Here is a 20,154-nt window from a genome sequence, read left to right as displayed (position 1 = left end):
AGGATCATTTGTGATCAGTTTTGAAAGTTATAAGGATTTGTTTGCAAGAGTTCATATGTATATGCATATATATACACATATTCATTTGCTTGAAAGGTAGATTTTGAATGGTTGTTTTATACTTTTCTTACTCTTTTATGCCTGATTTCGTGTTATGGATCTTTGTTTAGCCTTTTAGACATCTAGAGTGTCACGTAGAATAGTGGTATAGATATAAATATAGATAGATAGATATAGAGCAGAGAGAGGAGAACAGGTTCCATTTTACACGTTGCGCTCGAATTCAAGATTTGAAAATACGGCGGGAGCAGCAGCACAATGGTGAAGTGTAGCACGACCACAGAGGAAGACAGGCAGCGAGGTTTCCACGGCCCGGGTCACCGCGTCAGACGAACATGCGCTTCGGCATGACGCACCGTACTGCTTTGATGACCGATGCCATGCTCCCCTGGACTCCCAGTGGGCGCCGCCGCGCCGCGCGAGAGAGGAGGAATTCAAAATTCAAAACGCAGCAACACGCCGCCCTGCCCCTGCGCGGCTGCGCCCTGCCATGAATCTCTTTCTCCTTGGGCTTCGCTGGGTCCCGAGGCGGGCGAGAGCACCGCTGCACCGGCGCTGCGCACGCTCGAGAGCCTGCCCTCAGAGTCCAAAAGCAACGCAACACAGCAAAACAGGCGCAGTGGCAAATTTTCGCATGTAGGCCCCTTATTTGAAGAGGTATTTGCATGATGCTGCGGCCAGTCTTGGTTTTCACCATTCCCATTCGCAAGGGAGGGCCGTTTCCTCGCTGCACTTCTTGCTTTTTTTTTACAAAAGATGGGTGGTATATCACCTGAATTCCATGACGGAAAACAATCCTATTATAGAAAAGACACTGTTAGTAAAGAAAAATTATAACTATAGTTAACAAGTCTTCAGTTTCCATTGCAATCATCACAACTATAGTCATTTTACGCACTATCATCAATATCGGTAGAAAATAGAAAAAGAGATAGCCATGTAAGACATGAACGACCTCAATCACCAATGCATTTTGAAGACCACCACAGTCGTCAGTAAAAAAACATATATTTAGTGATAATTGATCTTGTATCGGTCCCTCAATCATCTTACTTATGTGGTTTCTTCTATGAAATACAATTGACCAAGGTTTCAAGTTAATGGTATCGTTGTTTCTGTACGGTTTATGGTGATATCATTTACAACGACGGTTTATGATATTGCTCTATCTCCATCAAAGTGGTGTCCCACCTGTCACGAGTGACTTAGGCTGGAAAAATTGCTTGTGGCTCGTTAGTTCGCTCGACTCGTAGCCGGCTCGGCTCGGCTCGGCTTGGCTTGGCTTGGCTCAGCTCGGCTCGATCTAATTCCTAACATGCCGAGCACAATTTTGTGCTCATTAGTATAACGAGCGAGTTCGAGTCAGCTCGTGAGCTGCTCACGAGCCGAACGAGCTACGCGTGCAACATGCCTACGTTATACGCCGTCTAGAAGCCAAGTCTCAGTATTTCCTTTGTGCTTATCAATTTATGTATTTAAGAGTCTAAGACTTAGTATTTTGTAACCTCTTTGCTTATGATAGGCTAGCTTATGGGTACATGTTATTGGTGGAACATGTATGGTTGATGAATAATGGAAGTATCACCAATAGAATTATATATGGTCCTGAAAGTATGGAAATAAAACCATATATTATCTTAATATTTTTTTATTTGATCTGTATAGATACATATCACCTGGGAGGGTATATCAGTGTTTGGCTCGCGAGCTTCCTCAGCAAACTCGCAAACTCGCGAGCCGGACCAAGCCGAGCCGATCAGCCTTTTGTGCTCGTTAGGATAACGAGCCGAGCCGAGCCAACTCGTTATCCTAGCGAGCTGGACCGAGCCAAGCCGAGCTGGCTCGTTATCCAGCCCACTAGTGACGGAATTCCACAAAAATATCGATAAAAAAGCTTTAAATAAAAGATTCAGCAAATCCAGAAAATGAAAAGAAATTTCTAGTTCATGCACACGTCAGACACAGCTACTTGTAGTTGTTTCAACTATAGTTAAAATTGTAAGTTTGTACAATAGACTACAAAATACATGTTTTTTTGGCATATATACGTATATATGTTAAAATACTTATAGGTTTTTAAAATACATCCGCACTTGACACTTCAATTAGCTGAGTATACGTGATGAGCATCATATGAATAATCAGCTCGATCATTGATCGTATTTGGTAGCATGGAGCAATGCACAGCAACACCTTACAGTAGAAAACAGCACATGGAAAGCTCCCGAAAGTGTGCAATTTTTCCTTGGACGCGCACGTAGGAGTACACCATGGTCACACCTCCCAAACCGGTTTCCTCGACCTTGTCCTCTCCCCCCAAAAAGGCTGAGCTCCTGCGCACCCCTGCCAGTACTCCTGCTAGGCTCCTACCAGGCTACCGATACCAGCGCACGACGACACAGGCCCTCCATACCATACACCATAGTAGTCCAGAGCAGCCGGCCTCAAAAGAATCCTATCGCCATTAATGACGCCCTCTGCCTTCTTTTTCTTTGACCATAGAGGCTGTGTTCGTTTCCCAAGGTTTAAAATTTGGAGGTATCACACCAAAGGGAATCTTATCATTTAGAAGTATTAAATAAAGTCTAATTATAAAACTAATTGCAGAATCCCAGGGCTAATTCGCGAGACGAATCTAACGAGGTATATTAGTCCATGATTAGCGGATGATTACTGTAGCATCACTATGGTAAATTATGAATTAATTAGGCTTATTAAATTTGTCTCGCGAATTAGCACCCATCTGTGCAAAAAGTTTTATAAACAAATTTTATTTAATACTAGTAAAATTATCTTTAATGTGACGGATCTAGAATTCAGAGGGGAGGGAACGAAAACACGCAGCGAAGAGCCTCTCCCTCCCTCCTTGCGTGTGTGGCTGAGACCGTGCAGTCACCTCACCTCAAGCCAGGTCAGGGTCAGGCGCGATCAGGTTCCTGCCCACTACCGCGGTACTCAGCCAGCTACTAGTATCTCGCTGCAGCTGGCCGTAGGGTGGTGAGAGAGCGGAGAGTTGAGTGAGAGAGTGAGAGACCGAGGAAGAGGGGATGGAGTTCTTGCTGCTGTTCCTCGTCTCCGGCTCCCTTCTGCTCCCTTCCTTGGGTCTTGCTGGTAATGCCTCTCTCTCTCTCTCTGCCATCGATTTCTTTTGTAGTTTGCTGCTTCTGTTAGTTTAAATGTAGTAGTTTATCTTTCCCATCTTTCTTCTATCTTTGCATTTATGCCTTATTTACGCTTCTCTTGATAATATGTCGGTGAATGTGCTTTCTTTCTGGACCAATGATGTTCTTGCTATGGAGGTTTTTCAACAAGAACTGTTCTTTTTTTAAAGAAAGTAACCCCTTTTGTTCTTGACGGTTTTCTCACTATTAGTAGACCATACTTTTTACTGATTGTGCAGTATCAAGGGTCCTGGTGGTTGTAGTTTATTTATTACTCCCACAGTATAGATGTATCTTGAATCAGCAGTACTGAATAGGGAGAGCCCATACTGGAGATTTGCTGTGTTGGGCAGAAATTTATTTCTGCAGCCAGCTCCCCTCCCATTTTCTTGCCTTTAATTTGTTCTCCTATTGATCCTTCTAGGTTAAATTAGTTATTCAAACATTTGCAGATCTGCTTGCTTCTCCCACACCTTTTAACTTCAAGTCGCATTCCTTATCATTTGTATCTCTGTGTCAGTAAAATTTCATACTGTTTCTGCATTTCTTTGTCGATTTTTTATGTTTTATGCGCATTAATGAACTTTTCCTGCAATGTACCTTATACCACTGGACTAATCCGTCGCCATGGTTCTTTGGCAGTTTTAGGTCAAGAAGGCCGTCAGCTGGTTCACCTCAATGAGCCATCGCAGGCAGGTGTACATGTATCAGTCGCTCACAAGGACCTCCCCATGGTGGCCTCCTCGGTTCTTGGAGCAGAGTCCTGGCTCAGGACCCATGTCCTGGCACACTACCCATCCGAGCACATCACAGCCATCGTCGTAGGCCGTGGTGTCACCTGCAACCATGGCCAAGAGCTCGTATGGCTTCGCCTCTCGCACGCTATCAAGAATCTGCACCATTCTCTCGTGCGCTGGGGCCTTGTTGATGATATCAAGGTCACCTCTGATTCCCCTCTGTGTGCGAGGGATATAGTGGTCCTGCAGAGGAGGCTGTATGGGAGGCACCACTTGCCATCGTCAGCAATGTTCCCGCCACTGCAGCCACCTGTGGCATCGACATATATGTCACCACCAGCAGGCGTGCCACTGTCCTTTGCACCCAATTACCCGCCTGAAGTTGTACCCGCTGTCCCACCCACAGAAGTTGTGCCGCCACACTCACCCATTTTTGCGCCAGCAAGCCCACCTCCGGTGGTGTCAGCTACTCCACCCCTCACCATGCCTTCTACCTCGCCCACCTCAACACCTGCTAGTCCACCTGAGGTCACTGGTGGCATGGCCCCATCAGCAATGTCACCTCCATGCTTGGCTCCACCCACAGCAACAATGTCCCCACCACCGTGGTCTGGCGGAGGGAATGGCGGTGGCTTGTGGTGTGTGGCCAAGCCGACTGTGCCGGAAGACAAGCTGCAGGAGGCAATGGACTATGCTTGCAGCCAGGATGGAGTTAATTGCCAGGAGATTGCAGCTGGCGGTAGCTGCTTCTATCCAGACAACATTGCATCACATGCATCATATGCATTCAATAGCTATTGGCAGAAGATGAAGCAGATTGGTGGGAGCTGCAATTTCGGTGGTACTGCTTTGCTGATCAATTCTGATCCAAGTATAATCTCTAGCATATGCATTACTTCATTGTTCTTTTTTTCAGCACAATAGTATGTATTAAGTTTTCAATTAAGGGTGAATTCTGATGTTTTTTGTTGTTTACTCATTATTCAGTTGCTACATTTTTCATGATTGTAAACTTATATCGCAGAATGGTGGTCAAACAATAGTAGAGATAGAATGATAGATTGATCGTATGATGACATTCGTAGAATAGAGGGCCCATTTGTATAATTATATTATTTATAAGTTTTCAATTAAGGGTGAATTCTGATGCTTTTTGTTGTTTACTCACTATTCAGTTGCTACATTTTTCGTGATTGTAAACTTGTATTGCAGCATGGTGGTCAAACAATAGTAGAGATAGAATGATAGATTGATCGTACAATGACATCTGTAGAATAGAGGGCCCATTTGTATAATTATATTATTTTTCAACAAAAGAGCCAAGTAGTCCTAAATGTTGAGTAGCACAGTGATTTTTTTAGATAATGGTGTGCAATGCTAGTGATAAACTCACGTCCGTAAGCATACTGAACTAGCCAGCCAGGGATTATGCATGACATTGAACATAAGAGTTTACTGTTTTATGGTTTTTGATGAATTGAGAAGGATCTAATTGTATACCTACTTGAATCTTATTTATACAACATATTTATCTTCTGTCGTCACTATGAAATCCTTTGACTTATCTGAAGTTTTCTACCTGAAAACCCCTGCATCAACGTCTTCTTCTTTTGTTAGTTTAACTTAAATATGTTCGATTTAGCAGCATGATTGATCACCAGGCTATCTTAGTCTACACTTGTATCAATGTATGTGGTGTTCAATATTCGACCATGGTTTTGGAGCTTTAATTTTGTACATTGATTCTGAAATCCATTAAGTTACCATGGTTCAGGAACATTTAGAATTGTTGGATATGCTTGGTAGTAGTCCAAATAGCACAGAGATAAGAGTCTTGTTTGCTAGTTTTACCCTGGATGTAGTGTCCAAATAGCACAGAGATAGTCTTTTTTTTTGAGGCAAGCACGGAGATAGAGTCTTGCTTTGCTAGTTTATCCCACTCTGCACACTGCTCTGCTTTTGCTGTTCACAGTTTGAAGCTAAAAATAATTAAAGACTTGTGCAAATTGGGACGTATTTGGCTCCTGGGTACATTAGCAGACACAGTGTGGTGCCTCTAAATTTACGGTGGTTTATCTGTATTTTTACAATATGAATATTTCTTTTGAAAACTATATATAATCTTTTAAGAGTTGATTCTGTGATATGTGACCAAGATCTTGTCAGTTGGTAGCACATAACCTTTATTATAACTCTATAAATCTGTGGTTGCTGATCCATTTTTCCCGCGAGTCAAAGCAAAAATGAATTGATAATTTTTCATCCTCTGCTAGTAATAATGCTAGACAATAACTCCTTTCCAGATGTTTGAATTCCACCTCTGACATGGTCCCTTGTATTTACAGGCTACCTACAATGCCGCTTCATGCTGAGTTGAAAGGGCTGTGCTAGGATCTTATTCTATGGTCAGTATTCTCAATTGAATAGTTCTGAAACATGCCTGCTATTCATTGTTATTCTACTCAGCATGAGCAAACTATTGTTTGTTAACTTTCTGTTGACCTTGTTCCTCACAGAAGTAGTCATAGAATCTGTTTGTACTAGCAACAAAAGTAGTCAAAGAATCTGTTTGTAGCAACAAAAAACATAAAAGCAATTAAACATTTTGTAGAGTTCATGGAGTGCCATCTATACAGTTTGCCAATATATCATATTTCATCAACACTAAACTGTGCAAAGCCCCTCTGGATGGCTCATATGTGCATGACTTACTATTTCATCATAGCCGGAACAAGGTAATGAATCATGATATGTCGCCATAATTCATTTTCACCAGCTGATGATTCTTAGTTGCTACCTTCATTTTTGGGCTCATACTGGCGATACCAATCTTTTATGCAGGTCTTTGGTGAGACTGGAGATGGGGATGTCACCAAACGCAAACCTATAGTAGAGTGGCTACTACCATGCAAACGTTTGAATTTGGCCCATCAATTTTTGTTCATCCGTGCATCCGCAAGGAACTAAAATTCTTCTAGGATAGTACGAATCTGATTCCAGATGTTCCTGGATTATTTTGCTTTTGCGTGGATCTTGGGGTCTGGCCTTCAACATCTTGCTGTCAGCCAGGATGGTTCTGCTTCTGCCCACATTGAACTCATGAACTCATGAACTTTTTTTTTTCAGCAACAATCCATGAACTGGCCTGGTTTAGATCGGAAGTTGGGAACTTCGGTCCTGTGGATGTTGGTTCAGCATGTTGCTTAGTAATTTTTGAAGTTGATTTCAATTAAAAAAGTTAAGAAAATTATCAGAGCCAGGTTTCAATTAAAAAAGTTAAGAAAATAAATCCTAGGACCTGTGGGTTATTGCTTATTTAACTATTTGCCATCCTTACAAATGACATCCTTATTTTGGCTTCTACGTGATTTGCCACTCTTCGCATGAGACTAATTATTTGCCAATTTTGATGATGTGGCACGCCAAGTTAGCTGGCCTACGTATTTGCCACTCTTCGCACGATTTGCCACTCCTCTTCGCACGAGACTAATTATTTGCCAATTTTGATGATGTGGCACGCCAAGTTAGCTGGCCAGCGTGGAATGGGCACGCAAAAAGACTATTATACCCTTGTGTTATCTCAGTGTGTGATGCTCTTTCTCCTTCCATTTCTAGACAGGTGGGACCCTAACCATCTTCTTCCACCTTCATCTCTTCTTTCTCTGTCCAGACGCGCTTGGACCGCGGAGGCTGCGAGCGCGAGCCCTTGCCTTAAGCTCTTCACACGGCGGATAGGGGACGGCGCCTTCATCTCTTCTTTCTCCGTCCAGACGTGCCTGGACCGTGGAGGCTGTGAGCGCGAGCCCTTGCCTTAAGCTCCTCACATGGCGGATGGGGGACGGTGCCTGAATCGATCAATTAAATATGATTATTGACCGGGGATGTGGTGCGTTGAGGCTTACTCGGGAAGCCGGAGTGTTGCCTCTTTTTTGTGCCCACATCGTGGTCATGGTGGGCCCCCGTCCCCTGCGCCACGTCCTGTCGGTTGGGCTCCCCTAGGGTGCCACTTTTAAAGGGGATGGTTGGAGGTGCTCGATCTCCTTCGCCTCGCCTTTGCCTTGCTCTAGTCGCCAGAGCCGCTTTTGTTCCTCTGCCCCCCTGCCACCGCCGTTTCCTTCTCTGCCCTTGCTATGCCTGGAGACAGTTGACTGTGACCGAGGAGCAGCTGCAGGATTTTGCGGAGAAGGGGCTGTTGCCGTCCAAGGAGGTGGCCCATTGGAGGCCTCCACCGGCAGGGCACGAGGAGCCCTGACCCGAAGCCGATGAGATCGTGAGCTTTCTCGCGTTCTACAAACGCGGACTTAGGCATCCCGCGCACCCATTCCAGCTCGGGCTGCTGAACGAGTGGGGGTTGGAGCTGCAGACCTCAATCCAAACGGGGTGCTGCATATCTTGGGCTTTGTCAAGCTGTGTGAGGACTTCGTCGGGATAGATCCGCACGTGAATCTGTTTCGAGCCTTCTTTTACGGGTGAGGCCTGTCGGTGAAGGGGGATGCGGAGCTCACGCTGGACGGGGGCTTTGGCCTGCAGAAGAGAGGAGGCTGGTTGGGAGAATACCCGGCGTACACCCCAACGGAGTCGAACCGGGGGTGGCATGAGGAATGGTTCTACATCAGGAACCCAGAGCAGATGCTGTTCCCGGCGTTCACAGGAGCGCGTCCAGTGAAGAAGGATAGCTGGACGTGGGGGGTCCTCACTGCGGAGAAGGAGCGCGTGGGTTTTATCGAGGGGAAGCTGAAGGAGCGCGTCGCGAAGGGCCTTGATGGGGTGCGGCTTTTCGGCACCATTCTCTCCCTCTGGGTCATCCCTCTAGCCAAGAAGATGTCCAAGATGTGGGAATACTCCGGCCCCACGGATCCCAACCGGGTATCGCCGGAGGTGGTGTCCGATGATGAGGTGTGGTCGTGGCTCGAGATGGTCCTCAAGGTGGGGAACTAGCGGATTGTCGGCGGTTCGCTGGCCTTCGACAAGGGGCACCCTCCAAATTTGGTAAGTTTTTCTCCTTTTCTTCTTCCAGCCGGCCTTCGGGCTTCTGATCGTGTTTTGATATTGCCTAGCTTTTCAGGGGCTTAGTCGTCCCTAGTCCCGCCCACACCTCCCGAAAGGGGTAGAGGGCGTGGCCAAGCAAGCCGCCCAAGTGGAAGCTTCCCGGGCCAGGAAAGAGAAGAAAGCAAGAAAGGCCGAGAGGAAGTTTAAATAAGAGCAGAAGATTGCACATTGGGTCTGGATGGGGGAGAATCGCGATGTCGTGCGGGAAGATCTTGAGTCGGAGTCCTTGACTGACTCCGACGGTGGCGGTGGCTCGGAGGATGAGGATTCAGAGTACGAGGATCTCTCCCCATTTGTGGTAGAACCCCGTGACGCCGCGGCGATGGGGACCACGGAGGGCCCCGGGGCGTCCTCCAGCGCCCCCGAGGCAAGCAAGCGCGCCACCGATAAGGACACGATGCGGGAGGAGGAGGCAAAGTGGGCCCTAGTGGAACAACGCTCAAAGGTGCCGCAGGGGGCGAACCTTCAAGTGCCGGACACGGAGTGGCGCGAGGGTGGGTCGGAGGAGCGCGTTCAGAGACGGCGGGCGCGGCCAATCCGCCCAGCGGTCAGGAGGAGGCCTTACGAAGCTCCCTGACCTAGGGCGCCGGCCGCGGCGTTACGCAGGCTAGTCGGGGTTCAGCGGGGCTGGTTCTTGCCTCGGCTTATGTGCCAGGGCTTGGCTTGCGGCCCTCGCCGAGCATCCAGAGCTTTGGGAGCTTTGTACTTCCTCCAATCGACCGGGCGTCGAGGTAAGGGAATTGTTTCACAGCTTCGATTCCATTTTCGGATGTTTTTGTTTATTCTATTTTCTTTTGCAGCGCCGTGATGTTGACCGGCCTTCGGCTCGATGCTGGGCAAGTGCTGTGGAGGCCCAACCCAGCACTACTTGCTTCGATCCGAGGAAGGGATCAGGGAATGGCCTTTGCGGGCGTGTCGTCGGTGATGACAACAATCCACACACGACCCGGTGTGGGGGTAACTATGGCGGTGCTTCCTCCGTCGAGCGCGGCTGAAAGGATCTTGGTGATGCCTAGAAGGACGGGGGGTGAATAGGCGTATCTGAAAGTTCCTAAAAAATCTTCGCAGCAGTTAAACCTCTCGGAACTTCCGACCCTGTATAGGAAGTTCTGATGGGTCGGAACTTCCGACACTGGACCGAAACTTCCGACAAGAGGAAAGTTCCTATATGAAATTCAAAATTGAACCTGAAACTGCAGAACCTGGTTGAATCAAAAGTTGCGCAATGATACTAGGAGACTTCTGCAATTGATCTTTACAACCACAACAACTTGAGTACGTAGATCAGCACAAAACAAATTCTTGGTCAACAAGAACTAATTAAATGCAATAAGTGCAAGATACAAGCGATTTGTTCCTGAAGTTCACTCCCACTAAAGAAGCTACGTCTCCGTTGAGGAGCTCACAAAGAGCCGGGTCTTCCACTAATTCTTTACCTCACTCAATCAACCAGAAAGGAGGATTGAGTCACTTACTATGAAATCCACAAAGGATGGGTAATACAAACTTCCCGGGGCGCACACACATGAGAGAACGCTCAACCGGGCAACACCGAACCGTCTAGAAGCAAGCATCAAGAGTAACAAACGCGAATCGATGAATGAAGATGCTTCAAGTACTCTTGAGATGAACTTGGCTGCCTTCTCACTCAAACGCTCAAGCCTCACACCTCAATCTTGCTCTCACCCAAGCCCTAGCTCGAATCAACTCAAGGATTAGCTCTTGGAAGGACTAGGAGGAGTATTGAATGTTCTTGGAGGTGTTTGTCTCGGGTTAGGTTAGCAGCAAATGAAGGAGGGGCTGAAGGGGTAGAAATACCTGAGCCCCAAAAACTAGCCATTAGTGGGCAGAATAAGTGATTGTTGGAACTTTCGATCCTATTAAAAACAGCTGGCCGAGGACCCCCTGTCGGAACTATCGAGTAACTTCCGGCAAGGGTCGGAACTTCCAACGCATACTGAGTCAGTGAGAAAACTATGTGCACAAGTGTGTGATTTTATGTTTCTCTTGGATAGTTAGCATCTCAATTAAGCACTTTGACATCTTCAAGCTATCCATTTGCATCCCTCTTAATAGTACGGTATTTTCTATACTCAAATTCAAAATAGAAAATAAATAAAGATCTTCTTTTGAGCTCCATCACCGTCTATCAAGTAGATTGGCATCTTTTTCACGCAAATATTTCATTTCATTGAATTTTAACCTGCCCATAGCTTGATAAACACATTAGCTCCTTAATTATGCATGTCATCAACACCAAAACCCACTTAGGGGGCCAAATGCACTTTCAATCTCCCCTTTTTGGTGATTGATGACAACACAATTAAGGCTCACAAGTAATACCATAAACTATCTTGAATTCAATCATATAGTTGAACTCCCCCTTAATATGTGCATTTTTCAAGAAAGAATAAAAATAGCCTCAAATACCAGTTGCACATATTAAAAGAGCTCCCCCTATATCATTGCATTCGTGGGGTGCATAGTGTGAGAAGTATAATCGTGATGCATATGACAAGATATATCATAACAACAAAGTGGAAATAAACGTTACATCAAGTCAAGATCATCACAAAGGCAATAAGTTCTAAGATCACACTAGCATAGATAAACATAAATAAGTCTTACAATTTTAAAAGTCTCACTTGGCACACCACCACACATAACACAGATCCAAGTAGTTTCTCACATATCCACAAGCACAAAAGATTCAAAGCTGCTAGATGCTAAGAAGGATAGATAAAGCACGCATCCACCATATGGTCCTATGGTGAGCTCACTCCCCCTTTGGCATCAAGGGCCAAAAAGGAGAGGCCCTGCCATAGCCACTACTTATCATCCTCATCATCTTCATCATCATCTTTTTCTTCTTCCATGGGTGTGTCGGCCGCTGGCACTTCTTCCGACTCTTCACGCCTACCCAAGTCTTCTTCAATATCATCATCATCCACTTGGGGAGCAGCAAACATCATGGAGGTGTTGGTGTTTTACCGCCTGCCCACCGAGGGGTATACCTGAGGTGATGAGTTTTAGGTAGGTTGACGCCGAGATCTGGAACTCAAAGGTGCAAGCAACACAAGGTTTAGACAGGTTCGGGCCGCGATGTGCGTAATACCCTACATCCTGTTTGGTGGTTTGTATTGCCTTGGGTGTTGATGTGTTTTGAGGGGGTCCCTGCCCGCCCTTATATATCCGGGAGGATAGGGTTACACGAATCCTAGTCCGACACTAGCCTAGGAATCGTACTTGAGTACAACTCGAGTAGCTTCCTTCTGTATCGGCTAGTCCTACTTCGCATGCGAGTAGAGTACAACATAGATAAGGTATACGACATGTCCTATCCCCTATTGCTATATGAACTACGTGTTGTCGGTCGAAACCCGCCGGCGAGCAACGACAGGCAACACGAGGAGCCGCGAGGCTTCCGGAACTACTGGTGGGCCCCGGTCCCTTAGTCAATGGCCCAAAATCCGGCACACGTCCTGGCATCCGGGTTGTTAGGCGTGCCACCTGACCTTGTACCTGATTAGAAAGGTGTTATATGTTAGTTTCCTGCATACACAGACACATATAAACATTAGTCCAAGCCGTGATCGGCTTATCGGGTGACTTCCTATATCGGCCGTAAAGAGCCGATTGTGTTCAGTACTAGATCGGATCTATAAACAAGGCAAATATATCCGATGATAACATAAATCTTGCCCTGAAACCACTTAGCTTATCCAATCTACGATGGTTAAAGCTTTCACTGCATAACCGGAACATCCCACACGTAATTGAGCTTAACAAATATGGAAGGTAATGAAACAATAACCTAAACAGAGGCCTAAAAACCAACTAAAAGCCGATTCCCGGAACAATCCCTTTTTAACCTGTCATAAAGCGCCAAACATACTACCGAAACATTCAACCCGTTTGAAGGGCTTAATCATGCAGATATTAAGCTAAATCTTTGATAGATGAAGATTAACCATAATAGATTAGATCTAATAAACAAAACAGAGCAAGATGCTGCCCTTACACCCGAGACCGAGCGCAATGACAGCTGAACATTTACAGGTAACAAATGAAGCACAATTAAAGCATGGAAGAGCCGATGCTACTCTATAAACATCAAGATAACTAGTGCTGCTCGCCATCAACAACACTTCAGAACGAGAAACACAACAGGTGGATAAGCAGGGATGATGCCGCCCCGATCACGCGGGCGTGATCGGGGCTGCACGACACTTACCCGAGAAACCCTAGAACAGGGGTGGTGATGCGCCGAGAGTTGTTGGTGAACGATTGATTGATTTTTTTGATTGATTATTCAAGGTACATATTTATAGTCTGGAGACTTGCCTTCCCTAACCAATCCTAACTAAACACGACATGAATCTTGGCTATCTCTATCTAAACTATTTAAACACACATGCCTATCTAGATACATGGCCAACCTTGGCCTCAAACACCTGCACAAGGTCCGATTCGCAAGTCCACTATGACTCCCCTTTGAGCCCATCTTGCTTCTCAGCCCACCTTTCTGGCCCGCCTGAATTATGGCGATAACACATGCCCCCTAGTTTCGGCAATAGTTATTCCGAAACCATTTCTCTTTTAATCGCACCGCCTCTTCGACTTCCAAAATCCGTATAGGCGTGCCTCTTCAACTTCCAGGGGATGTGACTGCTCTGCATCAGGCTCCTTGGAAACCGCTATGGTGCTGATTCATCTTCCACTCTGTCTTTATAAACCTACCCTCGGTAACTTTCCTTTTCTCATCCCCTTCCTTCAGCCATTAGCAACCATACCTGATTCAATTTTCCTCTTCTCGTAATGGCTTCTTCCTCTTCCTCTGCTTCCTCCACCATCTCCTTCGAGTCCGAGTCCACTCGAGAGCCCACTCCAGAGTACAACCCCATAGCCGCCTACGAAGTCCGTGCCCCCTTGCATTGGGATGTAGAAGAATGGGACTTCCAGTCCTGGTTAGAGGACGATGAATCCCTGACCGACGGCAAAGACCTCCACCTCCTCCTCAGTGGTGAGCTGGAGGAAGATGACGAAGATGACGCATCCTGGGAAGAAGACTTCTTCTCCTCCTCGGAAGAAGAAGCCGATTCCTCATCAACCGAGGAGGACTTGGTAGCAGGAGGCTTCCTCCTTGGCGGATCGTCGGAGGATGAAGATGACGATGACGACGACGAAGAAACTAAAGACAATAGCGGTTTCAGTAGCAACAACGGCGGAGAAGATGGCAGCAACGTCGACGGCAGCAGCAGCAATAGCGATATCAGCACGGCCCCACCGACCAAGCACCGCCGATCCTCCGGCGTCTACTGGTGGTAGACTGTAGGATTAAGCCGATAGATCGGCTCTAGGAGCAATCGGCTCCCCTTTTGTACTCACTCCCCATTGTAAATAAAATCTTTTATTTCAGCCACAATTTGTTAAGAAGCCGATCTATTAAGAGCCGATGGCAACGCGTCGGTTCCTTTCCTCAAAATGCTGATCTGGATCCAAGTCAATTCTCCAATTCATTTCATTTTTCGCTTAAATCCGGAACCTTCTCCAAAACAGATCTCCGAAGATTCCCCGAATCCAAGTTATTCTCCAAAACCCTTCCGCTCATATACCCTATCCACAAAGACCTAAACCAGAGCCTTTAGAGCACAAACTCGTACTTGCGCCGCTAACCCTAGATCCAGTTCCCAGGTTCTTGATCTTTGGGGTGTCCGATGGCGGGATCTTCAAATGCCGATGCAGGTGTCTTCGGCCTGAAGGTAAACTCCGACCTTTACTAATTTAATGCAGCGATTACTAGATCCCTTGCATCATTAAATGATCCTTCTCCAGTTGTCTAGTCTTTGTGGATTCTTCATGTTTCAGACATTCTCTTGCCGCATCCTTCTTCCCCCAATTCCTTTTGTCTCGAGCCTCGTTCTTACAAGAAATTCGTAGATCTGATTTCTTGTAAGGCCAATCGAATTCCATTTGTGAGCCAAAACATAGACTTAGATTCTTGGGCCGACAGCCTACGTGCCTGGCCAAATCCCCCCGAGGGTTGGGTGACCTGGTATAACAGAGTAGCAAAAACCTACCAGCCCACATGGGAGTCCATAGGGATAGCCGGTGCTCTGTCTCTATCTTTATCCCCTCTTGAAAAGAACGAGAACCTTCTGAAGACCATCGGCTACTTTTGGTCTGATGCCTTGAACTGCTTTCTTTTTGGTCATGGACCGATGACTCTAACCCTCCTGGACGTGGTGATGATCACCGGTCTGGACATCTCATCAACCTGCCCCTCTGCCTACAGACTGTCCAAAGTTCCCTTCAAGTTGTCCTCCAAAATAGAGTGCACAAACTGGGGTGCATACCTGAACCAGCACCTAAAAACCAAAGGCCCTGTGACAGAGAGGGAACACACAGCCTTCCTGAATCTTTAGTTAGAGCACTTCTTATTTTGCAGTCCTTCCCTTGCCCCAACCAAGATCCTTTGCCCCAACCAAGAACTATCTCCCCATTGCATATGAACTGGCCAAAGGTAACATTGTTGGCCTTGGCAAGTTGTTCCTTGGTGAAGTCTACAGATATCTTCACCTAATGTCCTTGAGCCTGCTTACCTAGAAGAAACTGAGGACCGGTGGCCCCTAGTGGTTTATCCAATTGTGGGCTCACCTATACTTTCAGGACTTCATCCAAGACTTCCCTGCTTTGGCTGACAACTCTTTCCCAGATCAGAGTGGGAGGAGGATCAGATGCACCAGCTTTGGCCAAGCTCTATACAGCCTTCCTGGCAGCAAGTTGAATCCCTCACAAGCTTCAAGTTGGTTTATAATTTTCTATAAGGGCCTGAACAATCCTATCTTCCTCCCCTATACCGATTCTGAAATTTTTGAGAACCCGATCACCTTCAGGTTGGCTAATTTTGCCGATGATGACGGCACTCGGCATCTATATTCTATCATGATCCGCCCTTGCCTCCTTCCAGTTGGCATGAGCACCTCCAACCGGATCATCAAGCTAGGATATAAATTCTATCAGCCGGTCGTAGCAGCTTGGCAGTTCGGCCTTGGGCAGTTCCTCCTCACTTCTTTCTTCATTATTTGACAACCAACAGAACTGATCTGTTCGACGCTGTCACCACTCAGAGATGTTATAGCCTGTTTTCAGACCTTCCCATCCCAATCCCTATTGACCTGTCGTTCACTTCTTCGGCTATTGACTTTGAGAACTGGTGGTCAATGTGGAAGACTCATGTCTTCCGGAAAGCCCTGGGGCCGATGCTGCAGCAGATCCACGCTGAGTATGAAGCCCCCGATGAAGAGGTATTACCATCAATCCAATATTTTCCTCCTGACTCCGCTTAATTCTTTTTCTAACTCCATTTGCTCTTTCTACAGCAGGAAGATGGTCCAGAGCCCAAGAATGATGATGGCACCCCTTTCCAGTTTTCACCGGTTGCCCTCGTGGTCCTTTTTGGCAAAAATGCACCTCTCCCGTCAAAAGGTATCATGCGGATCCAGCCTGGCACCGCGAAGTTGACTCCCAAGCGGAAACGATCCTCTGATGCTGCTGCCCCTGGGCCCAAATCAAGGTGAGGAAGATGATCGTCAGAAAAATTCAAAAGGAAACTGGGCCATCTTCCACCAGTCAAGAGGCTCCGATCGGTAATCAGGTTTGGATCTCCCCTCTTATAATTTGATCCTCTAAACATGTGTATCTTGATTTGATTGCTCTTTCCCTTCTTGCAGTCCGATGTTGTAGACATTTCTAGTGGGGAAGAGCCCACATGCCAAAAAGACCCACCTCCAAAGGTTCCAGAAGATCCTTTGGCAACGGTCAACGCCTTAGTCAACTTTCAAGATCCAGTTGATGCTTCGGTCGTCCCTCAAAGTCTACAGGAGTCGGCTGTTGCTGCATCGAACGTTAGTCCTTTTCTGGAAGAGATGACTGTCACCTCGTCGACTATCAGTCTTCCTCCGAAAGGGGCGCGCCTGTAAGAGCCGATCGTTGCTTCATCGGCTGTCACTCTTCCTTCAAAAAGGGTAAGTCCTCAAGAGCCGATCATCACTTCATCATCTTTCATTGCTCCTCCTCCAGAAAGGGAGCATCTTTAGGAGCCGATCATCACTTCATCAGCTGTCGTTACTCCTCCAGAACAGGTATATTTTATCACCAAATTGTTTACATCTTTTCCGTGTGCTGTACTAATCTTGTTCCTTCTTTCAGAGCCTGAACCTCTTGGAGTTGCTTTCCTTTGACCCTGCGTCTGTCGGTTCGGCCATACTAGAAGTCGATGATCATCAACAAGATTCGACCGGTGTCACCAGTCAACTTCTCCGCGTGAAGGGCCTTCTATTAGGTCTTCTTGACGCCTTGGTCCAGGATTCCGGTGCAGTGAGGCAGATTCTTGAGGAGATCAGATCTCAACTTCCTGAAGTCCTCCAGATCAAGCTTTGGCCGGTCAGGCACCTCCCTTTCTTTCGGGCAAGAGTAGAATAGGCTCGTCATAGGATTGAGACTCACCGCTCTCATGCCCCCTTGAAGGCCGACATTGCCAAGAGGTGCCGATTGCTCAATGAGAAGAAGGCGGTTCTGGATGCCAAAGCCGATACATCTGTACACTCTCAAAGGCTTCATCTTCTGGAGAAGGAATTAGAAGACCTCAAGGCTAAGGTCCGGGCAACCGAGCAGCGCATCCAAGAAGAGAAAGATCTTATTGCTAGCTCCGAACGGGAAGCAGAAGTCCTGACCGCCCAACTAAAGGCAGAACTTGTAGAACTGAGCGCTTTGAGCAGGCAGGTGGTGTCAGGAGTGGACAAGGATGATAAAGCAGTGATTGCTGAAGCTGATCGTGTCCGTCTTGATGCTATTGCCGCCATTGACAAGTTCCTTCAGTAGGCTTCCTTCTAATCACCCTTTGTTAGGTAAACCTGTATGTATCTATATTAAGATTCTAAAGTCGATGGTTATACATCGGCTATTCGCTCGACCCAAAGTATTAGCCCCCGAGCCTTAGGTTGAATCGAAGATTCAGGCTGAGGGTCACATCAGTCTTGAATCTTCCTTACTTACTCTTCGAATATATTCGAAAAATAAGTAGTCGATACCACGTATCCCGCAGCCCCCGAGCCTTGAATCCAAATCTCTCAGGTTTGGAAAAAAGAATCCAATGGTCGTGGCATGCAGTGAAAAAATGTTCCATCGGAAAATAATTGGTGTGATGGTACAGGTGATAGAAGTTAGATTTGGAATTCGAAAAAACCCCTTTTTTGGGGACAATTAACCCTGAAAAAAATGGTTAATCAAATAATTTATCTAAAAAATCCACCAAATGACCCCTCATCTTCTGAATATTCCCTATGATGACTCTTCAACTTCGGAACAATAAACCTGTATTCGGCCGCTGGTTATTTAACCCCGCGGTAACTTAGGGTAAAATCCGTGCTTCCAATCTTCAATCCGCCGAGTGATTTCCGAATCCCAATCAGATCTGTGCTCCGCCTTCACCTCCTTTAACAAGCCCCAAGCTAGCTGAAGCTCTCCGCCCCTTCTCTGCATCCCCCCGAGCGCATGCAAGTAAAGCAGCTCGTGGCAAGCAGATCTAGAATGGCGCCCAAGAGATCCAACAAGAAAGATGGGAAGGGGAAGGAATCGCAGCCGCCTTCTGGGGAGTGGACTTACTGTAAGTGCTCCAATAACGACCTTCTAAATCTTGTTTCTGAGGGTTTGCTTCAGGGAAAAAATCTCATCAACTGGCGCCCCTCTTTTCGCCAATCTCTTCCCATGGAGAATGTAGATGAAATCGTCTGATTCTACCATTTCTCTGAACGGGGTTTGGCTCTCCCCACCTGCTCCTTCTTCCGTGGCCTTCTTTATTTCTACGGGCTTGAGCTCCATCATCTCAACCCGAACTCGATCTGCCACATTGCTATTTTCATCCACTTTTGTGAAGCTTTCCTTGGAATTGAACCCCATTGGGATCTTTTCCGCTATCTCTTCCGTGTAAAACCGCAACCCACCTCCAAAAATCCATCCGTTGTAGGGGGCGCCGGCATCCAGCTTAGGCAACAGGCCGGTGATAGATATCTTTCCTACAAATTCCCCTCCAACATCCCTGGATGGAAAAACCATTGGTTCTACATCGGAAACCATGCCCCCCAACTCCCTGAAAGGTCGGGTAAGCCCCCTGTTCTGCGGCCGGAGTGGAACACTGAGCTCGCCAAGGGGGACATGGACCAAGTTGATGAGTTGCTAGCTCTCATAGCAGCCCATAAGAAAATGGGGATGACCGGCGCGTCCGTAATGTTGTCATTCTTCAAACGCTGAATCCAACCCATCCAGCAACGCCATACGCTAGGCTTCGAGTACATGGGTGCTAAAGACCCATCTCGGATGTGTGCAGAAGAATTGACTGACGATGCTGCGCTCATCCGGGTCAAGTGGGTGCTGCTGGATGTTAGCACGGTACCCTACGTCCCGGAGCTATTCTCCGCACAAAATCCTTCAGAGCCGGTAATGTTTCGACTACTTGGAATAATTTCTGTTGTTCTGGAACTTCCGTCGACTGAGAATGCTCTACAGGGACACACGGCATTGTACCCAAGTTATCCGCCACAAGCCGACATCCCCGACCATACCACCTTCTTCCCAGCGCCGCAGCTGAAGCAAAAAAGGCTCAATCGTCTAACGATCTGCCCAGTGGCGAGACAACTGAAAGTGAGATCCCCCCGGCGGAGAAGGCAATTGAAGGGAAGGCGAACAAGAACAACTCCCCCGGATCATCCGTGGAGTTGGTAGAAGCCTTGCCATCAGTCCCTCGGGGTCGTCGGGTGGTAGGCAAGCGTAAAGCAAACATAGTCGAACCCACCAGGTATGGGGCCGCCGTCTTGTAGAATTGTCAAGTCTTATGGTTGTTGGATGCTTACTTTGTCTGTGTTGCAGTTCTTCTTCTTCTCCTCCCGACCCCAAGCGCTGAAAGGTGGTCGGGACCGCATTTGCTGGGGATGATGTTCCAGTAGGTGGTTCTGCAGAAACTGCTAGGACAGACCCGTCGACTACTTCTGCAGGGGTCGTGACCATTGCCGTGGCGGGTACCTCGCCGGAGCATCCCGCGCCCTCGGCTGGTGTGACCCCGCCACAGGCAATGAGTACCGTGGTTGTAA

The 20,154-nt window shown here is 47.1% G+C and overlaps 1 protein-coding gene across 2 annotated transcripts; it reads left to right on the top strand.

Annotated features, from left to right (window-relative positions):
• Nucleotides 1–2,946: 2,946 nt before the first annotated feature.
• LOC112876081 (sulfated surface glycoprotein 185) lies at nucleotides 2,947–7,273 on the top strand. Of its 2 annotated transcripts, none has more exons than XM_025940120.1 (4): nucleotides 2,947–3,171; nucleotides 3,864–4,799; nucleotides 6,304–6,363; nucleotides 6,800–7,273. In XM_025940120.1, the coding sequence occupies exons 1-3, from the start codon at nucleotides 3,108–3,110 to the stop codon at nucleotides 6,333–6,335; spliced, it is 1,032 nt and encodes a 343-aa protein (XP_025795905.1). In that variant the 5' UTR covers nucleotides 2,947–3,107; the 3' UTR covers nucleotides 6,336–6,363; nucleotides 6,800–7,273. The 2 variants fall into 2 exon arrangements, with proteins under 2 accessions (XP_025795905.1, XP_025795904.1); XM_025940119.1 differs by having other exon boundaries at nucleotides 3,864–4,829.
• Nucleotides 7,274–20,154: the final 12,881 nt, after the last annotated feature.

The sequence above is a fragment of the Panicum hallii genome, chromosome 9, assembly GCF_002211085.1.
Source record: "Panicum hallii strain FIL2 chromosome 9, PHallii_v3.1, whole genome shotgun sequence".
Lineage (NCBI taxonomy): Eukaryota > Viridiplantae > Streptophyta > Magnoliopsida > Poales > Poaceae > Panicum > Panicum hallii.
This window is presented reverse-complemented; position numbering and strand designations above follow the sequence as displayed.

Bases quoted from the DNA above. Each gene is read 5' to 3' on its own strand.
- LOC112876081 (XM_025940119.1), top strand. From the start codon at position 3,108: ATGGAGTTCTTGCTGCTGTTCCTCGTCTCCGGCTCCCTTCTGCTCCCT. The intron at 3,172-3,863 runs GTAATGCCTCTC...GTTCTTTGGCAG, and splicing joins CCCTTCCTTGGGTCTTGCTG to TTTTAGGTCAAGAAGGCCGT. The intron at 4,830-6,303 runs GTATAATCTCTA...TTGTATTTACAG, and splicing joins GCTGATCAATTCTGATCCAA to GCTACCTACAATGCCGCTTC.